This window comes from Anomaloglossus baeobatrachus, chromosome 2, assembly GCF_048569485.1.
Source record: "Anomaloglossus baeobatrachus isolate aAnoBae1 chromosome 2, aAnoBae1.hap1, whole genome shotgun sequence".
NCBI classification, from domain to species: Eukaryota; Metazoa; Chordata; class Amphibia; order Anura; family Aromobatidae; genus Anomaloglossus; species Anomaloglossus baeobatrachus.
Window position 1 is genome coordinate 411424573 of NC_134354.1, and position 27638 is coordinate 411452210.

The following is a 27638-nucleotide window of genomic DNA, read 5'->3' on the forward strand; positions in this document are numbered from 1 at the left end:
GGTGTCTGCTGTATGCATGGGGATTCTAAAGACTACCCTGTGGCCAGGGTGATCATAAAAACAGGCCAATGAGGTTGGTGTAGTCAGGGACTTATTACACCCTGTTATATTAGAGCAGAACTTTGCCTTGTTTTGGGACTTCTATTGGATCGCTGGCTTACTCAGACAAGAGCCAGGTTGCCCTTAAAGAAACCACCTTGTCGCCCGAGTCTGACGGATTTCCCTTTTATGTGCTGGTTGGCAATGAGGAGGAGGCCAACAGTCCTGAGCTAGGGGTGTACGTTGCGGGGGTTGGGACTTTGGAACCGCCCAACTCAGGACCAAACTTTAAAAGGAGCGTTCTAACACAGTATGATGACATCCCCTGCCACCTTCACAGTATGATGGTCCTATACAGCCCACCATACAGTTTGATGGTCCCCCCATGCAGTATGATAGTTCCCCCACATAGGACCAGGCTGGCCCTGCTTGGAAGGGAGTGTTGACACAAAGTATTTTTACATGGATTGTGGGAAATGAAAGGAATTGCTGTTTACCTTATGTAATAGGCTTGACAAATGTGAACTTGGGCATCATCCTACAGTTTATACCACATTGGATTGGAATAAAACAGGTGGTATAAAAAGAAATGCGCACGTGAAAGTATCGTGTGTATAATAGTTTACTCTTTACAGTACTAGAAAAGAGCCAGTAATGTATGGAAATAGCTGTAAATGTTATTTTAAATCTTAAAGTGTTATCTGCACAAGGATAATCTGCTTAGGAGCAATTTGGTATAAATCTGGAGTGTTAGAAATAGCTGTTTATTTGTATATAGTATGTAGATTTAACATTCAAGTCAAGATAATCTAAAATCAGATGAGAGGGGCACTTGACGTTAGAATCGTTGTACACTGTGTGGCAAGTTGATTACATTAGTTTAAGAACACTATGGAAATATAACATTTTGTATCAGAATTTGTAAGCGAGAAACAGGAACAGTTTTCAGTAAAATAATATCCTGGAGGCATCCTGTATGGCACAGTTACTATATTAGGTCACTGTATATTGGTGTTCTGAATTCTGCATGGTAGTATCATGTTAACCCCTTTATCCCCCTGCCTGTGTTCACCTTCCGGACCAGGCCAAATTTTTTAATTCTGACCACTGTCACTTTATCAGCATATAACTCTAGAACGATTCAACCAGGGGTGGGATTACATTTTTTAACAACAGGTTATCTGTAAACTCCGCCCATTTGAAAACCACACCCATTCTGTAACCACACCCATTTTGTTAGCCACACCCATTTTCACACACTTTCATCAACCAAAAAATACAAGTAATTTAAAGTAAAATCTCCTTCCCCTCCTATACCTTCACTCTCCTGTCCAGTACCAGTTGTTCCAGTCATATTGTATTAAATGGTTTTTCTACAGTTTTTAAAAATTATTACTAAAGGAGCCCTGCTAAAATTGGAATGTACGACCTTCCCCATACAGATCCCATGCCATTATGGCCTCTTTCCCCCTGCAGACCCCATCCCATTATGGCCTCTTTTCCCCTGCAGATCCCATCCCATTATGGCCTCTTTTCCCCTGCAGATCCCATCCCATTATGGCCTCTTTTCCCCTGCAGACCCCATCCCATTATGGCCTCTTTTCCCCTGCAGATCCCATCCCATATGCTCCTTCTCCCCTGCAGATCCCATCCCATATGCTCCTTCTCCCCTGCATATCCCATCCCATATGCTCCTTCTCCCCTGCAGATCCCATCCCATATGCTCCTTCTCCCCTGCAGATCCCATCCCATATGCTCCTTCTCCCCTGCAGATCCCATCCCATTTGCTCCTTCTCCCCTGCAGATCCCATCCCATTATTGCCTCTTCTCCCCTGCAGATCCCATCCCATATGCTCCCTTCTCCCCTGCAGATCCCATCCCATATGCTCCTTCTCCCCTGCAGATCCCATCCCATATGCTCCTTCTCCCCTGCAGATCCCATCCCATATGCTCCTTCTCCCCTGCAGATCCCATCCCATATGCTCCTTCTCCCCTGCAGATCCCATCCCATTTGCTCCTTCTCCCCTGCAGATCCCATCCCATTATGGCCTCTTCTCCCCTGCAGATCCCATCCCATATGCTCCTTCTCCCCTGCAGATCCCATCCCATATGCTCCTTCTCCCCTGCAGATCCCATCCCATTTGCTCCTTCTCCCCTGCAGATCCCATCCCATTATGGCCTCTTTTCCCCTGCAGATCCCATCCCATTATGGCCTCTTTTCCCCTGAAGATCCCATCCCATTATGGCCTGTTCTCCCCTGCAGATCCCATCTCATATGCTCCCTTCTCCCCTGCAGATCCCATCCCATGTGCTCCTTCTCCCCTGCAGATCCCATCCCATGTGCTCCTTCTCCCCTGCAGATCCCATCCCATGTGCTCCTTCTCCCCTGCAGATCCCATCCCATGTGCTCCTTCTCCCCTGCAGATCCCATCCCATGTGCTCCTTCTCCCCCTTCTCTCCCCATTTAGTTCCCATCTTAATGCGGCTCCTCTCCCTGCTCCCCTGTATCTTCGGCTCTGAGCGCTTACCTGCTCCAAGCACCAGCAGGCTTTCCTCTGTCTTCCATCACCCGCGGCTCTCTGCACACTGACGCTGACAGACGGCAGTGGGACGAGCTACCTCCCCACGCTGCCGTGCCATCTCTGCAGCGTCAGCGCATCACTGCACGTCGGGTCATGGAGCAGACAGGCTCCACTGAACCCGGAAGTGCGGCGCGGAGGTACGGGGATTCATTTGTGCTAGTGTCTTAAAGAGACACTAACACAAATGAATGCAGGGAACCGGATCACCGCATCTGTTTCTTGCCGGTTCGGGGAACCGGCTGCTATTTTAACAACCGGTTCTCCAGAACGGGACAGAACCGGCTGAATCCCACCCCTGGATTCAACGGATCCCAGTGTTTCCAAAATTGATTTTTTTCGTGACATATTGTACTTTATGTTAGTGGTAAATTTAGGATTTTTTTGCATTTATTTGTGAAAAAAGTTGTTTAATGTCACATAAAATAGTTAATAAATAACATTTCCCACATGTCTGCTTTACATCTGCATCATTTTTGAAACATCATTTTTTTGTTAGGAAGTTAGAAGGGTTAAAAGTTTATCAGCAATTTCTCATTTTCCAACAAAATTTACAAAACCACTTTTTAGGGACCATATCACAGTTGAAGTGACTTTGAGAGGCCTAGGTGACAGAAAATACCCAAAAGTGACACCATTCTAAAAACTGAACCCCTCAAGGTATTGAAAATCTCAACCAAGAACTTAATTAACCTTTTAAGTGTTTCATAGGAACTAAAGAAATGTGAAAAGAATAAAATTAAAATTTTACTTTTCACTACAAAATATTACTTTAGCCCAAATTTTGCATTCTCACAAGGGTAACAAGAGAAAATACACCATACAGTTTGTTGTGCAATTTCTCCTGAGTATGCCAATACCCCATATGTTGTTGCAATCTACTGTTTGGGAGCATGGCATGAAAGGAAAGGAATGCCATTTAAATTTTAGAGCACAAAAGTGTCTGGAATGGATAGCAGGCTCCATGTTACATTTGGAGAGCCCCGGATATAAAAAAAAACTGTGGAGCTCCCCCATAAGTAACCCCATTTTGAAAACTAGCCCCCTCAAGGAATTTATCTAGATGTTTGGTGAGCACCTTGAACCCCTTCACAGAATTTCATAATGTTGAGCTGTGAAAATAAAAGAATACATTTTTACCACAAAGGGAAGAAGACTGGATAACGTTATCCAGTGTTCTTTACTTTGTCCTTGGATCAGGTGCTCACTAGATACCATCACTGCATGTATACCATTGACTGGGTTCAAGAGCAGACGCTTGCTATACTTCTCATAACAGCAGGTAATTTCCAGATAACATATACAGTATATCACCATTGCTGAAATATTACTGGCTTGGTTCAATAGCATACTCTTGCTATCCTTCTTATAACAGGTACCTTGTTATGTCATTATTCTGACAGCAGGTCATTTCCTGACAGCATAGATATCACTACTGCATGAATTCAATTTTCCTCTGTCCTGGGTATTAGGTCATCTATTAGACACGACAATTATAAGGATATCATTGATATGGTTTAGGAGCATTCTCTTGTTAAACTTGTCCCATGAACAGACCACGGAATTGTCAAACTGGTGACAAGGTTTTCCATGTACAGTTAGGTCCAGAAATATTTGGACAGTGACACAATTTTCGCGAGTTGGGCTCTGCATGCCACCACATTGGATTTGAAATGAAACCTCTACAACAGAATTCAAGTGCAGATTGTAACGTTTAATTTGAAGGTTTGAACAAAAATATCTGATAGAAATTGTAGGAATTGTACACATTTCTTTACAAACACTCCACATTTTAGGAGGTCAAAAGTAATTGGACAAATAAACCAAACCCAAACAAAATATTTTTATTTTCAATATTTTGTTGCGAATCCTTTGGAGGCAATCACTGCCTTAAGTCTTGAACCCATTGACATCACCAAACGCTGGGTTTCCTCCTTCTTAATGCTTTGCCAGGCCTTTACAGCCGCAGCCTTCAGGTCTTGCTTGTTTGTGGGTCTTTCCGTCTTAAGTCTGGATTTGATCAAGTGAAATGCATGCTCAATTGGGTTAAGATCTGGTGATTGACTTGGCCATTGCAGAATGTTCCACTTTTTTGCACTCATGAACTCCTGGGTAGCTTTGGCTGTATGCTTGGGGTCATTGTCCATCTGTACTATGAAGCGCCGTCCGATCAACTTTGCGGCATTTGGCTGAATCTGGGCTGAAAGTATATCCCGGTACACTTCAGAATTCATCCAGCTACTCTTGTCTGCTGTTATGTCATCAATAAACACAAGTGACCCAGTGCCATTGAAAGCCATGCATGCCCATGCCATCACGTTGCCTCCACCATGTTTTACAGAGGATGTGGTGTGCCTTGGATCATGTGCCGTTCCCTTTCTTCTCCAAACTTTTTTCTTCCCATCATTCTGGTACAGGTTGATCTTTGTCTCATCTGTCCATAGAACACTTTTCCAGAACTGAGCTGGCTTCATGAGGTGTTTTTCAGCAAATTTAACTCTGGCCTGTCTATTTTTGGAATTGATGAATGGTTTGCATCTAGATGTGAACCCTTTGTATTTACTTTCATGGAGTCTTCTCTTTACTGTTGACTTAGAGACAGATACACCTACTTCACTGAGAGTGTTCTGGACTTCAGTTGATGTTGTGAACGGGTTCTTCTTCACCAAAGAAAGTATGCGGCGATCATCCACCACTGTTGTCATCCGTGGACGCCCAGGCCTTTTTGAGTTCCCAAGCTCACCAGTCAATTCCTTTTTTCTCAGAATGTACCCGACTGTTGATTTTGCTACTCAAAGCATGTCTGCTATCTCTCTGATGGATTTTTTCTTTTTTTCAGCCTCAGGATGTTCTGCTTCACCTCAATTGAGAGTTCCTTAGACCGCATGTTGTCTGGTCACAGCAACAGCTTCCAAATGCAAAACCACACACCTGTAATCAACCCCAGACCTTTTAACTACTTCATTGATTACAAGTTAACGAGGGAGACGCCTTCAGAGTTAATTGCAGCCCTTAGAGTCCCTTGTCCAATTACTTTTGGTCCCTTGAAAAAGAGGAGGCTATGCATTACAGAGCTATGATTCCTAAACCCTTTCTGCGATTTGGATGTGAAAACTCTCATATTGCAGCTGGGAGTGTGCACTTTCAGCCCATATTATATATATAATTGTATTTCTGAACATGTTTTTGTAAACAGCTAAAATAACAAAACTTGTGTCACTGTCCAAATATTTCTGGCCCTGACTGTATATAATTTTTTTTGGATTATACCCTATATACATAGACAGTTTATTGAGAAAGGCTATAGTATTAGCCGAAACATCAACAACTGTTTTTTCTTTTTTCATATGAAGAGCCATTAATAAAAGCAATCTTTTCCAAAATAAACACATTTTCCATTGTTTCCTTTTGATTGCCGAAGTTCTTTTCTCTCTCTTGGTTAAATTTTGACTTCTGAGCATGGTTGAGCCAGATTCTTTACTTTTCTATTGCATTACAGGGTACAGGTTCGTCCAAGATTGTGAAGGGGTTAAAGGAGTTAACTTTATTTTAAAGAGAACCTATCCCTAGGTTTTTCCCTTATGAGTTGCGCCCTCCACCAGTGAGCCCTTATATGCATTCTGGAATGCTGTATATAAGAGCTCAGGTCGATCTGTATAACATAAAAAAACCCCTTTATAATACTCACCTACGGGGCGTGCGCGTTCTACGTCATCCACACAGGCCAGCATTGTTGTTCTGTGCAGACGCACTTTGAGTATTGTGGGGCGCACGTGCCGAAGTTTTGCGCTAAGTATTGTAGGGCGCATGCACGGACGGTCTTTGACCATTCCTCGTGCCTGCGCATTACAATACTTTGATCTGCCCTCCGCAGGGCAGATCAAAGTGTGCCTGTGCAGGACCAGAATGCTAGCCTGTGTGGATGAAGTAGGACATGTCACCCACATGGGCCTCAGAAGACGAAGGATGGTGATCAAACAAGATGGAGGAGGCGCCGGACCGAGAGCAGGAACACCCATTGGACCGGACCACTTCGTAGGTGAGTATTTTAAAGCCTTTTGTTAACCTCATAAAGAGCAGCCTGGGCACTTATATACAGCATTCTAGAATGCTATATATAAGAGCCCAGTGGTGGTGGCCGCAGATCATAAGGGGAAAACCTGGTGACAGATTCCCTTTTAAAAAAATCAATATAGATATACATTATGTATATATATATATATATATATATATATATATATATATATATATATATATATATATATATATATATATATTTAATACAAGTTCTCCTCCTGCACTTGGTCTTCTGCACTTTAATCAGAGACTGCAAAATTCCTGTTTTCACCATGGCTACTGATCGAGGATCATATGACAAGACCTTTCCATCAGCTTCTGACTTGGGAAGGACAATGCTTTTAAATGGATGGAAACAAAGCGCTGAATCATTCTGAAGTGGCCAGCAATGAGTCCGGATATAAACATTAAACACTTGTTGAGAGATCTTAAAATTGCTGTTTGGAGAAGGCATCCTTCAAATATGCGAGACCTGGAGCAGTTTGCAAAAGAAAACTGCTCCAAAATTCCAGTTGAGAAGTGTAAAAAGCTTGTTTATGGTTATAGGAAGCTATTGATTGGAGGTATTTATTCCAAAGGGTGTGTAACCAAATATTAAGATAAGGGGGCAAACTACTTTTTCCTACCCATTTTTGGGGTTGTGTGTAAAATTATGTCCAGTTTGCCCTTTTTCTCCGTTTTTTTTTTTTTGTGTTGTTTCAATACACAGAAAGGATTTAAAAATGTTTAGAACAAAACATGTTTATCTGCAATAATTTTCTGAAAGAAATACTTCATTTTCTGGAACAATTTCAAAGGTGCAAACATTTTCGGCCATGACTGGACATTAGACTACAATGCAATGTATTTTCTCTGGTAGTATGGCAAACACATTGACCAGTGCATTTTGTGTCTACTACACTGTTCGGTATTACTGCTGAACCTTTAAACAACAACAACCGGAAATCTGTCATAAACCACAACTGAGGCCAAGTTCCAGAATAGTATAAATTATATTTAATTTTTGTAATGAAACAAGTATCTACATGACAGTTCTCTGCACAACAACGCATCTGTAGAACATTGCTGATACACAAATATCTCCTTAACAATGACGTGGACTCAGAGCAGGTTGTCACAATTATAGAACTTTTAGGGAACTTGGTGCCACCCATGATAAATGACGTGAAGAAAAGTAACGAAAAGAGGCAAGAGGAAGTATCCAATTTTTTCAGTGAATGAACCCTTTTCCAAAAGGGTTATAATGGTAATAACAAAGAGGTGAACAAAAATAAAATGACCTAATAATTGACAAGACATAGTATGTGTACATGTCTCCCTGCGTATATACAAAACAAAATATTGTAACAGCTATAAAATTGATACAGTACATATTTATCAGATCATTTTCAGACCAATTTATGAGCTTATTTCAAATGTGCTTCTACGTACTTTATACTGCATTTAGCTAATTAACATCCTTATGTCCAAGACTGATTCCTATGTGTTTTGACAATAATAACAAATTCTTAGGAAATACAAAAAGAGTGCATGAATGATTTACCTAGTACCGTGAGATGCCTCACTACTAACGCATTGGTCACAACTCACTTTTTAGTTCTTGTGCTGGCATTACGCATTCTACTCAGTAGATCCTTCTGTAAATTGTTTGCATATCTTAATCTAGATGCCTTGTTGTACCAATAGTAACAGCAGCCACAGGTAGCTACTTATTGCAGTTGCTCATCAGCCATGTCTTCCTCATACATGACTGTGCTGCTTCTCCGATCTGCTTTTTGAACTCTATTGATGTCTGTAGATCATGATCTTCTGTTTGCCCCATTTTGACCAATTGTGTGTCATGGAGGTATCCAGTTTACCCCTCTATCTATGTCGTGGAAATTGAGGAATACCTTTTAATCTTATGTGTATGGCCAGCTTTAGACTAAAGCGGGCTTTACATGCTACAATATCGTTAATGATTTATCGTCGGGGACACGTTGTTTGTGACGCACATCCGGCGTCATTAACGATATCGCAGTGTGTGACACTTATGTGCGACCTAAAACGATCGCAAAAGCGGCCAAAATCGTTTGCCGCAGAGAGGTCGTCCTAAAACAAAAAATCGTTCTCTTCTAATTAGCGATGTTGTTCGTCGTTCCTGCGGCAGCACATATCGCTGTGTGTGACACCGCAGGAGCGACGAACATCTCCTTACCTGCCTCCACCACCAATGTGGAAGGAAGGAGGTGGGCGGGATGTTTACGTCCCGCTCATCTTCGCCCCACTGCTTCTATTGGACGGCTGCCGTGTGACGTCGCTGTGACGCCGCACGACCCGCCCCCTTAGAAAGGAGGCGGATCGTCAGCCAGAGCGACGTTGCAGGACAGGTAAGTGCGTGTGACGGGGGTAAGCAAGGTTGTGCGCGACGGGCAGCGATTTGCCCATGTCGCACAACCGACGGAGGGGGGTACGATCGCTTGCGATCTCGCTAGCGAGATCGCAGCGTGTAAAGCCCGCTTTACTCTTACATACTATTGTAGTAGTGCTTGTTTATTTTACCTAACCATTGTATCCATATAATTTATGTTAGCATGATGAATATTGCACTTATCTATGATTTTACAGAGTTGAAATACATGTTTGGACACAATCGATATCAGAATCTGTTTTGGGGTCTGCTTATATGATTAAATGTTCTATTAGATAGAGCCTACTTATTTTTGTCATTTGAGGTAACAAGGCAAACGGTTCTGCATCACTTTTAGTTTAGCGAAAAGCAATCTATACACCTAAACTTATATCAAGGCACATTTAAAAAAAAAAAGCAAAAAAACAAAACAAAACAAAAAAAAAACAGCAGAAAAAAAAGGAAAAACAAAAAAACTTTGCCCATTTCAATATCCAATAACATCGTGTCAGCTTACTATAATTGCTGTATATTGAGGAAATGTGAATACAGATTTAAACTAAATAGAGTTTTGATGTCACATTAACTGAATTTAAAAGAAGAACCGAATACCGCAGCAAGAGAGATGCTGCAAAAATCTTCCCCTAATTACAGAAAATGTTGGGACCATACTATTAAAATGCAGTTTTCTTAATATTTGGACAGGATATATTTTGATTAAAACTCCCCAAAGCATAAAGCATGGCCATCACAGTATCCCCGAAAAAGGTTAAGAGTGGCAGATCATTTAAGTTAAGTTGCACACTAAAATTAACTGTCAGATTTGGGTGAAATTTCCCTATAAGATCTATTAAGTGATCACCATGCAGTTCTTATTTTGCTACTTGTGTCAAAAAGTGAGAAATTAGAAGAGTTCACATAGGCAAAGTAATAAGCAGAACATGTAAGATAAAACTGCATGAATAAAGAACAGTAATGGTATTCACTTAGTCCGAAAATCTGCATCTAGAGCAGAATGTAAAGCACAGGTGGGGAGCAATACACTTCAGCTGTAAAGGTAATAGGATGTAATATTTTCAACAGTTGAACAGTTTGATGATGTGTTTTGAGACGACAGAAGCAAGAAAGGAAACTTTAGAAAAGAAAATAAAAACAACGAATAAAGGGAAGCGGAACATAACCAATATATAAAAAAAAAAATAAGAAAAACCTATACAAGATGCATGAACATATTTTCTCCTTTTTTTTCCAGATCGTCTTGATACGGAACAAAATATAGAAATAAATGTATCAGAAAAAGTGCTGATGGTCACTCTGGTAAGGAAAGAACACAACTCTTAGAACTTGATCCAGTAGGCAGTTGTTAGGAGTCTGAGGAGATCGGCATCTTATCGTCCTGGCCCTTTCATGCTCTTTGGTTGGTATTCTTGCGCTGACATCATGCTGTAACAGTCCGATGGATTGCATCTACCATCTTTTCCTGTATTTCCTTTTGGTCCTTGTGGTCCCGGGATTCCAGGAATTCCTTGTTGTCCCATTTGTCCTGTTGGGCCCAATTTACCATAACCAGGTGGACCCTGGGGTCCTAAATTCATAAGGAGAATCATAAATGTTACAACTGGAAACATAGTCTTAAAATATAATTAATATTTTTCTACCAAAAATGTAGTTAATATGTTAGAACCCTATGGACAGGTGTGTACAATAGATGCCATTATGGGAAATATGTTGTGTAAATACACTTTATAAAAGATACAGATTAATAAATTACGTGAAACTTAATTTCCCTTTACAATTCTTCCATGACTTGCTGCATGTTGTCACCAGTACCAAGATTTGTTGAGGGGATGGGGTTTTTGTAGTTCTCGTTGACATATGTTTCACATATAGATTTCATTTATCAATACTATGTAACGGTAATGCTGCCCTTGTTGCCCATAGCAACTAATTTGAGTCCAGCTTATATTTTTCTACAGCAATCTTAAAAATTAAGGATGAATTGTCATTGGTTGCAATGGGCAACAAATACCGGTTTTTCTTTAAGGGTGTCGGCACGTGTTAAGTACTTGCTGCTTTTTTGTTGCGTTTTTTCTGTGCACTATTGTCATAAAACCTGAAGGATTTCCTCGGACCGACAAAGTGAATGAGATTACTGAAGTCTCATGCTCATGTTGCTTATTTTTCTCTGCAAGCAGGGCCGGCTCCAGGGTTTTGTGGGCCCTGGGCGAAAGAGTCTCAGTGGGCCCCATCCACACAGACATGCACAGATACATACACATACAGGCATACGTACATATACATATTTAAATGATAAATTCACAAAAACACATATAAATATTAATAAATCTATACGCAGTCATATACACTGACATACATAGATACACATCATACATGCACACACAGACACATTAGAGATATTTCTAATATTGGGAAGCCGGCAACAGCCTCATTCACCTCCCCGTTTGTCTCCATCCAGCTCCTCCTGTGCATGTGTCTGTGCCTTGCTGATTGGTGGTTGTCACTAACAGACATTGTCACACCTAGAGAACACTAACACTGCTGTATATACATCACAAGAGAGGCTGGGGGCATACACATTACTGGGGGGGGCATACATATTACTGAGGAAAAAGATATACAGAAATGGGGGCCATACAGCTCCAGAGGGGGGCATACAGCTCTAGAGGGGGGCAGTGGCTCTGGGGTGGGGGGGGGGACAAACAGCTCTGAGGTGGGGAGATGGCATGCAGATCAGGGGTATACACAGCTCTGAGGGGGTATACAGCACTGGGGTGGAGGTGACATACAACTCTGGAGGTATAGCAGTATGCAGCCTCCCATATTTCTCCATATAGTGTTATGAAGCCCCCACAGTTCTCTATGCAGCCCCCATATGGCACTATGCAACCCCCATATAACATTAAGCAGCCCCCATATAGCACAATGCAGACCCATATAGCATTAGGCATCCTCATGTAGTATACAGCCCCCATATAGCACAATGCAGACCCACATAGCATTAGGCACCCTAATGTAGTATATAGCCGCCATATAGCACAGTGTAGACCCAGATAGCATTAGGCACCCTCATGTAGTATACAGCCAACATATAGCACAGAGCAGAGTCAGATAGCATTAGGCACCCTCATGTAGAATACAGGCTGCATATAGCACAATGCAGACCCACATAGCATTAGGCACCCTCATATAGTATACAGGCTGCATATAGCACAATGCAGACCCACATAGCATTAGGCACCTTCATGTAGTATACAGCCACCATATAGCACAGTGCAGACCCACATAGCATTAGGCACCCTCATATAGTATACAGGCTGCATATAGCACAATGCAGACCCACATAGCATTGGGCACCTTCATGTAGTATACAGCCACCATATAGTACAGTGCTGACCCAGATAGCATTAGGCACCTCCATGTAGTATACAGCCGCCATATAGAACAGTGCAGACCCACATAGCATTAGGCATCTCCATGTAGTACACGTCACCTATGAAGCACAGTGCAGACCCTGATAGCATTAGGCACCTCCATGTAGTATACAGTCCCCATATCATTTAATGCACCCCCATGGTCATCTGGCCACCACGATTACATAAATACTCACTTCTCCTCGTTCCCCTGCTGCTCCGGTCTCCTCGGCGTGGCTGTCCACCACTTTCGCTCTGACCTCTCAGCAGGCACGCAGTGATGACATCACCGCGCTCCACCGCTGAGCTGTCAGAGGCTCAGAACGCCAACAGTGTCAGACACAGCGGGAATAATGGTGACAGAGGGAGTGCGCCGCTCCGTCTGTCATCATTGCTTTCAATTGTATCAGCAACTGCGATGCCGATACAATTGAAAGTGCGATCCTCAGCGGGGGGGGAGGCCGGTGACAGGGTGGGCACCGGGCGCCCCCTGACACCGCGAGTAGGCCCCTCCGGCAGCCCTGGGCCCTGGCATTTGGCCGGGTTTGCCAGGTGCTGACGCCGGGTCTGTCTGCAGGTATGAGGCCGTTTCAAATCTATAGCATGTCAATTCTTTCATCATTTTTGCTACATTTTTTACCTATTCTAATGAATGAGGAAAAACACATATCAAAAGCATGCAAAAAATGCATAAAAAATGCATAAAAAATGCACGAAAACCATACTGCGTTTTTCCTGCTAACATTTCAGCATTTGCTTTACACCAGAATTGACTGCAGCAAGTATTTAACTTGTGTTGATACTCTTAAGATCTTCTTCACACATCCATGTCTCCGGTACGTGAGATGTCTGTTTTCACATCGGAGACACAGACACACGTAGACCCGTTAAAATCATTGGGCTTTGTCATACATCCATGTTTGACATGGAACGTGTGTCCGTGTAGACATGTCCATCTTCTGCTGACAGCACAGGTGTCACAAGTACCACACATGATGTGATCCATGTGACACGCACCGAAGAAAATACAGACGACATAAAAATAAATAATTTTTATACTTGCCTGTCTCTTGTGCTGCTGTCTCTACCTCTGCTGTTACTTCCGGACCCACTCATTAAGCTCATGCATATTCACTTCACTCACCGTGGACCCGGAAGTAACAGCAGGGAAGGAGACAGCAGCGCCATGGACAGGTAAGTATACCAGCTCATGCTGTTCATATGCTATCCGGATTTTGCACAGATAGTACAGGGACAGCACACGGAACACACACACATGGACACACGTAGACACATACGCACCTTCACCACGGACTGTGTAAAACATTAGTGTTTTGCACGGATGTGTGAAGGAGGCCTATACTTAAAAACATACCTTCCTTTATATAAAAAAAACAAGCTATGGGGGATGCAGGAAAGCAATGCTAAAAGCTCAGACTTGGGAGTATAACAATGTTTACTTTTAGAGCTTTGCTGATACCTTTTTACCTTTTAAGCGGGCTTTACACGCTACAATATATCTTACAATGTGTCGGCGGGGTCACATCGTAAGTGACGCACATCCGGCATCGTAAGTTATATTGTAGCGTGTGACAGCTACGTGCAATTGCGATTGAACATTAAAACGTTCATCGCATGCACGTCGTTCAATTGCTAAAAATTGAACGTGAGGTTGTTCAATGTTCCCGAGGTACCACACATCGCAGTGTGTGACACCCCGGGAACGATGAACAGATCTTACCTGCGTCCTGCGGCTCCCACCGGCAATGCGGAAGGAAGGAGGTGGGCGGAATGTTTACGTCCCACTCATCTCCGCCCCTCCGCTTCTATTGGCCAGCTGCCGCGTGACGTCGATGTGACGCCGAACGTCCCTCCCACTCCAGAAGTGGACGTTCGCCGCCCACATCGAGGTCGTATGGAAGGGTAAGTACGTGTGACAGGAAATAATCGTTTGTGCAACACGTTCAACAAATTGAACGTGCCGCACATGCGATGGGGGCGGTTACGATCGCATACAATATTGTATACTTAATCATAACGTGCAAAGCAGGCTTTAGACCGGTAGTGCACAACATGTGGCCCAGGTGCCACTTATGGCCCACGATGCCATTAGGTGTAGTCCCCAACTATCTGGTCTGTGACTGTGTGTGTCTATTTATGTAAACTACACTCAAAGAAAAGTGGAGTGGCGCGCACAGTCCCCCATAGTTTTTAATAGATTGGGGTCCCTTTACCCCCCTTTGTTACTCTAGAAAAATACTCATGAGTTTTACAGATGACCATTTTTGCTTGTGGTTCTTCACATTGGATGGCGATGCCCTGTACTAAGTGCTAACTGTGGGTAAAGGACCCCTATTATTCTCATAGAACAGGTTTTACTTTTTGGATTAATATCAGGCATTTATTGCATATAATTTTGACATATCATAAATATCTTGACTGGTAATACTCTTCTAAGTGTTATGGCAATCCTTGGGAGTAAAGGCTGCTTTACACCAGACAATCTATCGTGCGATAGATCGTCAGGGTCACGGTTTTTGTGACGCACATCCAGCATCGCTGGCGATGCCGGCGTGTGTAACACCTCCTAGCGACGCAGTATCGCTCACAAATCGTGAGTCGTGTACTGGTCGCTAGGTTCCATAATATCGTTTAATTTAGTTGATCATCGTTTCCGTGGTAGCACACGCCGCTCCGTGTGACACCACGGGAACGATGAGCAGCTCACCTACCTCTCGCGGCCGCCGCCGGCTCTATGTGGAAGGAAGGAGGTGGGCGGGATGTTTACATCCTGCTCATCTCCGCCCCTCCGCATCTATTGGCCGGCGGCCGTGTGACGTCGCTGTGACGCCGAACGTCCCTCCCAGTCCAGGAAGTGGACGTTCGCCGCCCACAGCGTGGTCGCACAAGAGGTAAGTATGTGTGACGGGGGTTACCGACTTTGTGCGCCACGGGCAGCGATTTGCCCGTGACGCAAAAAGGACGGGGGCGGGTACAATCGATTGTGAAATCGCACAATCAGTCGTACCATGTAAAGCAGCCTTAATTCAAAATGAAAATGTGGCCCTTGGGCCAGAAAACGTTGTGCACCCCAGTTTTAAACATTTTAACCAATTCTAGAGATGATTTGCAAATCTCCTTTTCGATAGTGGTGTTCTCTGTGCTACTCTCCCTTGTTGTTGCAAATTTTAGAGTGACTCTCTGCCTAATACGCTGCTTATGTAAGAGCAGCTTATTATAACTACAGGTCCACACTTCTAATTGCCAAAAAAGGCAAAAGTTGTGTCATATGGTGACTAGAAACCCTGACAACTCCTTGTACCTGCTTCCCCCCGTCGTGATAGACTGTCAGGTGTGCACTATACACAGCAACCTATCAATCACTGCAGTTGGAGGCAAGGAAGACTCAACTCAACCTTCTAGGCACAGGAAAAAATCACTTACAATTCTCTAATGATAAGTTATGTAGATCATTATTTTATGCAGATACTTTTAGAGTTGTTTTTCTATTCACAAGTGTCAAAAAAGCATAGCACATCATAGCCTTGAGGGTCTACTCAATATCAACTTGATCAATGCAAACTTCTGGATTTATGATTTCTATAGAAATTACAATTTGTATTTGTAGCTGAACAACATGGATACAGTTTGTTCTTAAAGATTAACTTTTTATGGATGGCAAAATAAAAGTAAACAGTACCTGGTGGCCCAGGTGGACCAACGTCACCCATGATGCCAATACCATTTGTACCCTTATCTCCCTTTGGTCCCGTTTCACCTAGAATATTATCAAAATAAATGTGAACAACAAATCTTAGTTTCCCTAACAATGTTATTTTAAATAAAATATAGACATGCTGCGAGTGTTCATAAATATATAATAAGACAAAATAATATTTAGCGGTTTGACTATAATATGTATATTTTACATTTAAGTTATTATGTCAACATTCCTTTATTGACAATTTTATATACCTCTCATTCCTGGGACTCCTGGTCTTCCCTCACGTCCAATCTGACCTGGAGATCCAGGCAATCCTGGTGTACCTGCGCGACCTGGTGATCCATCTTTTCCAGGAGGACCTGGTCTTCCCGGCATGGCAGCCATCTCTACTGGCAATTGCATTCGTGAGGTGTAATAAGCCATCCGTTCTAGTAAAACAAATAGTAATTAGATGAAAAAGGAAAGATCAACTTTTTAATCTTCAACAATTATGACTAGAGATGAGCGGACCTGAACTTTAAAGTTTGGTGATCATACCAAACACAGACTTTACAAAAAAATCAGCATTCAAGTTCTGAGTTCTGGTGCTTTACATATGCAAACCACTTGAGCGAGCATCGGTGTGCTTCGGTATACTTGGTGCTCGACCCTGTGCGACCCGCTTCCAGTGTTTGAATGGCTCCCACCAAGGTAAAATCAGCGTTATTGGATGTCGTGTGCACAAATACAAAAAAAAACTCCCCAGGAAGTTTTCTCTTTATGGCTGACTGCATGTGTGCGTAGAGCCAAACTGCCAAGCAGTGACTTCCATTGAAGTTCGGATATAGTCCGGATCCAGAACAGAACTTTGTTTAAAGTACGGCTGAACCCACAGAACCCAAAGTTCCATGGATCCACTCATCTCTAATTATGACTAAAATAATTGACTTATACCAAAATAGATCATACCATCAAATAGTCTGATCATCTCTTGTCGAATCATTCGTTTAATTTCATCATAATTGATAGGGTCTGCCTATTAATAGAAAAGTTTATTTTACACTGTAAGAGATAAGAAGTAATGCGTTAAGAAAATGTTTCAGTGCACATGTGCATTCAGTCGGATTCATACAGCAAACATAACCCTGATCTCCTGCAATAGATTTATTATATATGTAGTAAAGAATTTATTCATCCTTTATTTTTTTTTATAATTGATAACCGACCTTTACAATAAAACAATAAGTTGTGATTGGTGGGGATCTGACCTTAGCAACACAAGTGCCCCTCTTGTCTGTGTAGCTGGGTCAATTTTGCATGGAGTTCAGTAACAGTACTAGACATTGTCCCAAACAAGAATGGTTCTTTGTGTATGATGATTAGGGAGGGTTTGACAAACTATTGCTTACCATTATTCCAGGTGTTCCAGGAATTCCTGGAGGACCAGGGGGTCCAGGAGAGCCACTGGATCCTCTCTCTCCAGAAGGTCCTCTAGGTCCAACAGCACCTATAGATGAACTCTTTCCATAACCATCCCCAGGTGGTCCAGGTCTTCCTCTCTCCCCTGGAGATCCAGCAGGACCTGTTGCTCCAGGTTCACCCTAAAATAAGAATGTAAGGGATGTAGAATTGAAACGTGTGCAAATTAAATACCAGACATAATACATATAGGTTGTCCTCTTACCTTTTCTCCTGGGGTTCCAGGAATTCCAGCCTTACCAGAAGAACCCTGTTGAAGAAACAATATATTTACATGGTGTCATTCGCACCAAAGAATATCTAGAAAATGTTGAAAAACTGAAACCAAAAATATAACATAAGGTTGTGTAACTCTTTAATTGCAAAGTGATTAAAGAGATTGTCGACTTCTTGGACAACCCCCTCTCCCCATGATTGGCCCTATTAAAATAAAAAGTTTATACTCACCTGTCATGCCTGCGCGGTTCCAGTGGTGGCCACTCTCTCCCTGCCTTCGAATATATGACCTAATCAACAAGATGTGAGAGCTGCAGCTCACTTCCTTTTGATCTCTCCTGCATCTGAAGGCAGGGAGAGAAAGGCCAGTGGTGATTGGACTTGGGGATTGCATAAAGGCAGGAGAGAATATATATATATATTTTTTATTTTAATTGGGGGAAACATGTGGAATGAGAAGTGGTTGTACTAGGACAAAGTAGTATTCTTAGGATCACATTGGTGCCTCAGTCTGTTTTAAACTGAAAAGTCACAAGTATACTTATTCTTTCAAAGTCACATCATTCTTCATTTAGCATCCCCCAAATTATGGCATTCTCATTCTATGTTTACCATCTGTTGCTACTGGACACCTTCTATATTATTTCTTCACCTCAAGGATGATGGCTATATCATCTATGCAGGAAAATTCTGCATGCTCAGTTTCCTCACCTTTAGGCCAAGGTCAGACTAGCGCATCGGATATGACACTCGGCTACTTCTCTGCTCGGAGCTTGACTGAGTGTTATTTTACTGTGCTCCGATCCTCTCGCACGTGAGAATCAGATCACAGGTGCGGAGAAGATGGAGTGATTAATCTCTCCATCATCTCCATTGCCTGTCTCTGCGTATATCAGACTGCACTTGGATGTCATCCTAGTGCAGTCCGATGTTTCACTAAACTAAACTAAAATGTTTCACGATGTTTCAATAAAAAAACTTGCAAATGCCAGTTATCACAAAAGGCACCCAGAGAGACATCAGAAAAATGCTGCGGGTACATCGATGTATGAATTGTCTGTGTGCACATACCATTAGCGTACAGTGTGATCATGTGCTGAAAAGTCTATTGTGTTTTTCTGCTTGTTAGCTCTGCTTTCTCCTCTACAGTCAGTAAGCAGCATTTGGTTGTCACAGCTAAAATGAGTGCACTGGAAGCATATCCATGAGAACCATTAATAGTAAAAAAAAACAAAAAAAACAAAACCTTGTAACGTTACAATTGTCGGTCAGCAGATCCTATATCATGGCATAATCATCAGGACCACCCAGGTTGATGTGTAAATACAGAGCATTGAATAAAGGAACTAGAGTAAAGAAACAACAGACAGTTTCTAAGGAGATAGATTATATCTATGCGTTTCAATATTTTGAAAGGTCCCTGGTGTTCAAGAAAAATGTAACACCCCTTAGCTAACCTCTAAGTTTTATATATAAACTGAAAAAATGTAAAGAAGTGTCCGGTAGTGATGAGTGAGCACTAAAATGCTTCAGTGCTTGGTACTGGATTCCAGCAGATCGTACCCTCAGATGGACTCGACTTGAGTAACGAGTATAATAAAAGTCAATGGGAAACTCAAGCATTTTTTTGGAAAACCCTAACAGGAGGGCTGAGGGGAAGCAGGAAATCCACTGAAAATGGATGGAAACAGCACTCAAATTAAATGGGAACAGCATGGGGAAGATGCCTGGATGCTTCTCTGACACTCGGGTCGCTGCTGGGAACAATGTTGTTAGAATATTACGCCCCTTTTACGGAGTGACAATAAAACATACAAAGCCGAAGACAAAATGGATTTTACAGGAAAAAATATTGGGAAAAAATGTTTGGAAATATGCTTTCCTGTATAATGACTTACATAAGGAAAAATTGAAAAGAGAAGAAAAAAAATGCATCTTCCAACCCTTAATAGCCAGGTCTTCTCTCACCTTATATCCACGTCACTTATTACTTCAGTAGATTACATAGTAGAGGGGGAAAAAAAAGACTACATCCACTGGGAGTCACCAGTAAATGTAATTTTAAAATTTGACTACCTTATCTGGGCATGTGGTGTGTATAACATTGTCAGACACATCCTGTTTAATTTATGAAGGAGGGACTATGAAACTCATAAAGCCTATGCGGACAATGCAAGAACTGCCAAACCTTAGAAGGAAGAAGGGCTCCAATACACCCTGTATTAGACATAAAAGAGGACCTCATACACATTCTATTAAAATTGTTAGGTAGTGAGACTCCTACATTCATAAAGGCTATGCATTAAGTGCAAGAGCTGTTAAAAATTAGAAGGAGGGACTGCAATACACCATGAAAAACACGTAGAAGAGGGCCTCAGAAAACATTTTTTTCCATTTTTAAGGAGTTGGACTTCTAGACTAGTAAAGCCTATGCACTAGCAATTAAACAAATTAAACACTGAATATATGCCTGTTCTAATCTAAGCTTTCTCTTCTAATTCAACTCTCCTTGAACTATTTCTAGAGAACAGTGTGCCGAGCATTACGTCATCGGTTCCTATAAAAGACCCAAGGTCGCGATGCGGCCCACCAATCACAGTAATGCCACTAGTCAACATGGCTACAGCATTATCGTGTGTGGCAGGCAATCCCAACAGGTTAATTGGCTGTCTAACATATTAGCCGCAAAACATATGGGAACAGGACTCGAGCATGTCACTTGAGCACCCGCGATTCTTGGGTGAGTAACGGGCATACCTGAGCACTCCGATGCTCAATCGTGTACTAGTGTCCGGTCTTGTGATGACCTATCCATAAGGGTGCTTTACACGCTGCAATATCGCTAACAATTTATCGTCGGGGTCACGGTGTTTGTGACGCACATCCGGCGTCGTTAGCGACTTTGCAGCGTGTAACACGTATGAGCGACCTTCAACGATCGCAAAAGTGGTAAAAATCGTTGGTTTTAGAGAGGTCGTCCAAACACCAAATATTGTTGTCAGGTGAGTAACGGGGTTGTTTGTCGTTCCTGCGGCAGCACACATCGCTGTGTGTGACACCGCAGGAACGAGGAAACTCACCGTAAGAGTGTCCAGCCGGCAATGAGGAAGGAAGGAGGTGGGCGGGATGTTCGGCCCGCTCATCTCCACTCCTCCTCTACTATTGGGCGGCCGCTTAATGACGTCGCTATGATGCTGAATGAACCGCCCCCTTAGAAAGGAGGCGGTTCGCCGGTCACAGCAACGTCGCTAGGCAGGTAAGTGCGTGTGACGGGTGTAAACAATGTTGTGCGACGTGGGCAGCGATTTGGCTGTGACGCACAACCGACGGGGGCGGGTATGCTCGCTAGCGATATCGATACCGATATCGCAGCGTGTAAAGTACTCTTTAGTATTATATGAACAATATAACAGAACGTTATCTACTATACTGCTTTTTTATATATAAAGGTAAAGTGAGAATATTCGGGACTATAGTTAATAATATTTTAAAAGTTTAAGATAAAAAAGATCAGTAATCGCAAGTTTTTGTGAGATGTTGTGGTGTGTATAGTGAAAAAAATCAATAAATAAATAAAAAATTCAGGAGGCAAGCATTTCATATAAACTTTAGCGTATGAGCCTAGCCTAAAGCTTTTCTCTATGCTGCTTTTGTTGTACTTTTTGTCAAAATTGATTTTTTTGTTATTTTTTAAATTCTCAGCTGACTCTAACTGTGTAGTTAAATGTTATAACAATTTGTGCCAATATTGTTATTGTGTACAGCAATTTGTTTTGCGAGAACAATACCTATTTGCTTGCATAGATTAAAAGCTTTAAATACAATCTTCCTATAACATACCCATTTTTTTCTGATTGAAGAGTAATAACATGGCAAGAGAACAAAGGTGAGTACATAATAATAAAGAAGAATTCTTTTGCATGTATCTTAGACATCGGAGGAATCATTCAAACGTCACTGATTTGGTCTGCAGCAAAAGGACACCATACTACAAGTAAATGTGTGGTATAAACATCCATTCACACATTAAAATATACTAAATCTACTGCTTTTTGCCTAAAATGTTTAGAAATGTAATACATTTTTCTTAATTACTGGTTTTCAGAAAAATTAAGATAAAAATCAACATTCACATGTGTAAAAATACTTTCTGAATTTAAAAAAGTTAGTACACGCTCTAAGATGTAAAGACAACAATCATACAATGATTTGGAAATCACAACAGAATATAGAACCCATGTCAGAAGTTGAAAGTTAGACATTTTTTCATTTAATTAGAAAATATTAACTAGCAACACCTCAAAAAAAATTGGGTACTAAGGAAAAATAGCTGCAGGTTCAATTTTCAACTATGTCACATAACCTGCGCATAAAAAGGGCATGTTATAGAGGCAGAGTCTCTCAGAAGAAAATATAGTCAGAGGTTCACCAGTCTATGAATAACTGCATCTAAAAATTGTGAAACAGTTGCAGAAAAATGTTCCTCAACATAAAATTGCAAAGATTATGAATGTACATTTACAGCCCAAATAATATCATCAAAAGATTTAGAAATTCTGGAGAAATCCATGTACACAAAGGACAAGGCTAACTGTCACTATTGGTTACTCATAATCTACAGGCCCTCATGGGACACTACATTAAACATAAGCATGATGTAGTCATGCAAATCATTACATGTCTCAGGAATACATGAAAAAAAACATTATCTGTGAATACAGGTCGCTATCCAATCCACAAATGAAAGCTAAAGCTCTATCATGCAAATCAAAAGCCATATATAAACATAATCCACAGATGCTGCCTTCTTCTCTTGGCCAAAGCTTATTTAAAATGGACTGAGGTAAATTGTTCTGTGGTTACATACATTAAAAATGTGAAATTGCTTATGGAAACCCCAGAAACTGTCCTGTGGCCTTCAAGAGGTGTTCTACTACACAGCATAGTGACCATATTGATGTAAAGCTCATAAAAAAGACTTTCCTCAAATACTTTGTGTAGTCAATTGTACCTCTGAAGTGACCTCCCTGGGCTCTGTGACCTTTGAAATCCGGTGATATCACATCAACTTCCAGTTGACCCGACATCACTGAGGCAGGCCCCAGTCTCCCTGAGTGACTGGACTGTTAGTGGAGTTTCACCACTCGTCACAGCCCAGCATCGCTTCTGCTTGCGGGGCTCTGCAGCAAAGAAGAGTGCGCGCAAGATGCTGGGCTGTGATGAGAGGTGAAACTTTGCCCACAGCCCAATCACTTAGGGAGACTGGGGTCCACCTCGGTTTTATCATGTGAACTGGAAGATGATGTGACATCACCGGATTTCAGTGGTCATGGAGCCCGGGGGTCACGTGATGGGGATGAGCTGACTGCAATAGCGCCACTCAGAGGCACACTTGACTACACAAAGTATTTGAGAAAAGCCTTCTTTATGAGCTTCACATCAATGTGGCAACTATGCTGTGTAGTGGACACCCCTTTAAGAGGAGAGGAACTCTTGTTATCAGTGCAGAGTTCAAAGGCCTGCATCTCTGATGGTATGATTTTCTGCATCTCTGATGGTATGGGGTTGCATTAGTGTCTATGGCATGGGCAGCTTACATATCTTGAAAAGCAAAAAAAGGAAGATGTCCAGCAATCACGTCCCAGTTGTATTAAAAATAAAAATCCTTAATTTTAATCCATATTAAAATACATCAGTCCATCCGAGAGTTAAAAAAATCCAATGGAAAATTAAGAAGAGGAACGTGTTTCAGACTATATGTCCTTATTCACTCCTTCCATATCTTGAAAGGCAGTATCAATGATAAGCATTATATAAAGGTTTTCAACAAAATATGCTCCCTTTCGGGCAAAGTCTATTACGTGGAAGGCTTTGCATATCTCAGCAAGGCAACTCTAAACCAAATAATGTACCCATCATAACATCATTGCTTCACAGCAGAAGAGTTCTGGTGATAGCAGGTTGAGATTCTTCACCAATAGAAAACATTTGGTGCATCATGAAATAAAACATCTGTCAAAAAAAACCCAGGACTGTTGTGCCGCTAGAATCCTACAATAACCAAAAATCTAATAACATTTCTCCTCAAACACTACAGCAATTGGTCTACTCACTTCCCAGATGTTTATAGACTGTAAAAAGAAGAAAGGGATGCTACAAAATAGTAGACATGTCCTTTTCCCAACTTTTTTGAGACGTGTTGCTGCCATCAATTTGTAAATTTATTAATTGCTTTCAAATGAAATGGAGAAATGTCTAACTTTCAACTTCTGATTCTGTGTTCTGTTGTGAATCAAATATGCATACAAGAAATGTCCACATTTTTTCATTCTTGTTTTTCTTTACATATTTCACAGCTTTCCAATTTTTTTGGAATTAAGGTTGTAAATGCACATTTTTTAAACTATGCAATTCTGCTGTGGGTCTGTAGGTGTTTTCAGATTAGAAATTAGAAGTTGGAGGGAAGAAAGATAGCAGTTAAGTGTCTGATCAATGTGGGTCTGACCACTGGAATCCCCACAGATCAAGAGGATGGATGTGTTGTACCCATGCTGATACATGTAAATATATAATTATTACCTCATTATCTGCAAATACATTGCGTGAACTTTTAAATCATCACATACCTCTTTCCCTGGTGCTCCATCTGCTCCAGTTTCACCCTAATATAAACAACAAGACTTTCAATATATGTACAAGGTAGCTAACTTGACTTTTCATTTTCTTTCTTCTGGACAGTTTATCAAAAAAATCACTAACAGACAACATTTTGTACGGACACATTGGAAAATATTAATAAATGATTATGATTATAAGTGATATGTCTACAGCACATAATTCTAATATGGTACCATCGGCAAGCATTTGGATTTCTGGATCACTGAGCAATTTACCAATACTATGGACTACTTGCTAAAGATGGGTTGCACCTTACCAAGACTGGAAAACACATATTTGGAAGCCGCCTTGCTACACTCAAGAAAAATATAATGCTGTGTGCAGGGACTGCAGGGCCCTCGTCAGATTAGCTAAAGCTGATAATGTAACACCAATACCACAACAAATATGGAAAACTTGCTACATAATACAATAACACCAACAAAGGCCAAAACATGATAATTTACAAATGTTTTTCTCGAAAATTCTTTATTAACAATAAATGTTTTTTTTTTATAAAACAATCGAATGGACTACCCAAATGACAGATGGAATAAATTAACATGGGGAACACAGCACCTATGGTGAAAACATCGTACCACCATGTACCGAGGTTAACGATATAAATAATATTACCAAATATAAGTCTAATAGTAAGATCCGCAGTCTATATACTGTTACATATGTATAATACTTATCAGATGTAAATTACTATATATAGAACAAGCAGAGTGTAATATATAAGCCACATATCATATTACCAGTAACAATAGGTCCAACCAAGGTATCGGTGCGGCGGCCCCCACAAACACTGACACGTGTTTCGCAGCTACCGTGCAACTCCTGGACGAAGCACGGTAGCTGCGAAACGCGCGTCAGTGTTTGTGGGGGCCAGCGCACCGATACCTTGGTTGGACCTATTGTTACTAGTAATATGATATATGGCTTATATATTATACTCTGGTGTGATGTTTTCACCATAGGTGCTGTGTCCCCCATGTGAATTTATTCCATCCGTCATTTGGGTGATCCATTCGATTGTTTTATAAAAAAAAATCTATTGTTAATAAAGATTTTTCGAGAAAAATGTTAGTAAATTATCTTGCTTTGAGCTTTTTTAGTGTTAAAGCTGATAATGGAATAAGGCTTGCAAGAGCGGTCAAAAGCTATAAAAGAGGATTTTGGGGGTATGACAAAAGAAAAGTCAAAGATGCTATGGGATTTTTACATGATAAAAATGGGGAAGTGGTAAAAAATTATGTAGAGAAGACTAAACTTAAATTCCTATTTTGCATTTGTTTTCTCTCAGAAAGTAAATATAACATCAACTGATTTTCACTTTATGATTGAAGGAATATAAGTATCCAGGCTATCAATAAACAGAACGATGGTGAGGGAATACTTAGCTAACATAAATGAATTGAAGTCTCCAGGTCCAGATGAATTACACCCCGGGGAATAAAGGAGATAGCAGAGGAAAATTCTAAACCACTCTCCATAATCTTTAAAAATTATTGGAGAGCAGAAATCCCAGAAGACTGTAGAAGAGCAAATGTTCTCCCTATCAGACATGAGCGAACCTGAAGTTCTGTGTTCTGTACGAATTCAGACTTTTCAAAGAAAATAAAGTTTAGATTTGGAGTTCGAGTGCTTATGAATACAAGCCACTCGCGTGAACATTTCTGTGATCGAGTATGCAAGATGCTCAGCCCAGTACGAGTCGCTTTCAGTGTTTGAAAGGATTGCACTGGGGGTAACAACAGGGTGATCAGATGTAGTGTATACAAAAAAAAAAATAAAAAAAACCCCTACCACCCGCCCCCGGAAGTTTTCTGTTTATGGCTGGCTGCATGTGGACAGAGACCTGAACTGACAATTAGTGACTTCAAATGAAATTCAGGTCAAGTATGGATTCAAAACTGAACTTTAAAAAAGTTCAGCTGGACCAGCAGAACCTGAACTTCCACAGGTCCGCTCATCTCTAGTCCCAATCTTCAAAAAGATGAATAAGGAGGACCCAGGGAACTACAGGCCTGTGAGCTTGACTTCTATACCAGGAAAGGCCTTTGAACAAATTATTAAAGAACAAGTATGCAAGTACGTGGATGAGAATGAAGTGATGAACCAGAGCCAGCATGGGTTTGTAACTAATAAGTCATGTCAGACTAACTTAATTTCCTTTTATGACAGAGTCACTGACTGGGTGGATCAGGGAAGCACAGTAGATATAATATATCTTAACTTCAGCAAAACATTTGACAAAATATCTCATACCATCCTTATTGAAAAAAATGACCAAGTGTGGAATGGACAAGGCAACTCTTAGGTGGATTCATAACTGGCTTAGCGATCGAACACAAAGAGTGGTCATAAATGTCTGCACATCCATTTGGAAGTATGTCTCAAGTGGGGTACCACAGGGCTCTGTCCTGGGCCCTGTGTTGTTCAACATCTTAATCAATGATTTTGATGAAGGAATTGAGGGTAAAATAATTACATTTGCTGATGATACAAAGCTAGGAGGGATAGCTAACACTAGTGAAGAGAGAGAGGAACAATGGGCAGCAACACAATGGTTTTTAACAGAAAGGCAAAGTTCTACGTCTAGGCAAGAAAAATGAAAAAAACATATACAGATGGGAGGATTAGGGCTAAGTAACAGCACGTGTGAAAACGACTTGTGTATACTAATAGATCACAGCCTGAACATGAGCCAACAGTGTGATTCAGCAGCAAAAAAGGTAAACACAATTCTGGGATGTATTAAGGAGAATCTGTCAGAGACCCTGATTCCAGCGATGTGTCACTTACTGAGCTGTTTGCTGTCATTTTAATAAAATCAATGTTTTCTCTGCTGCAGATCTAGCAGTTATACAAAGCTCATGAATGTGCTGGACTACCTGGCAACATGCCAAGTAGTCCTCTAATGATAATTTACTGCTGATTAAACAGCGATTTTATCAAAACTACACTACGCAACCTAGTAAGTGACACATTACTGGAATCAGAATCTCTGCCCCTACATTATGCTTGTGAGGTAAATCCGGAGATATGACGATAAATCATGA

General features: G+C 41.3%; 1 protein-coding gene across 4 annotated transcripts in view; it reads right to left on the minus strand.

The window, feature by feature from the left end:
* Positions 1 to 7668: 7668 nt before the first annotated feature.
* COL16A1 (collagen type XVI alpha 1 chain) overlaps positions 7669 to 27638 on the minus strand; it is a 345470-nt gene continuing 325500 nt past the window's right edge. For all 4 annotated transcript variants that reach the window (XM_075336132.1, XM_075336133.1, XM_075336131.1 and 1 more), the window contains 7 exons: positions 24540 to 24575; positions 17903 to 17947; positions 17628 to 17819; positions 17188 to 17254; positions 16491 to 16667; positions 16216 to 16293; positions 7669 to 10669 (listed from right to left, as the gene is read on the minus strand). In XM_075336132.1, the coding sequence (XP_075192247.1) occupies positions 10473 to 10669; positions 16216 to 16293; positions 16491 to 16667; positions 17188 to 17254; positions 17628 to 17819; positions 17903 to 17947; positions 24540 to 24575 (792 nt within the window). In that variant the 3' untranslated portion in view covers positions 7669 to 10472. The remainder of the gene's footprint in view (positions 10670 to 16215; positions 16294 to 16490; positions 16668 to 17187; positions 17255 to 17627; positions 17820 to 17902; positions 17948 to 24539; positions 24576 to 27638) is intronic.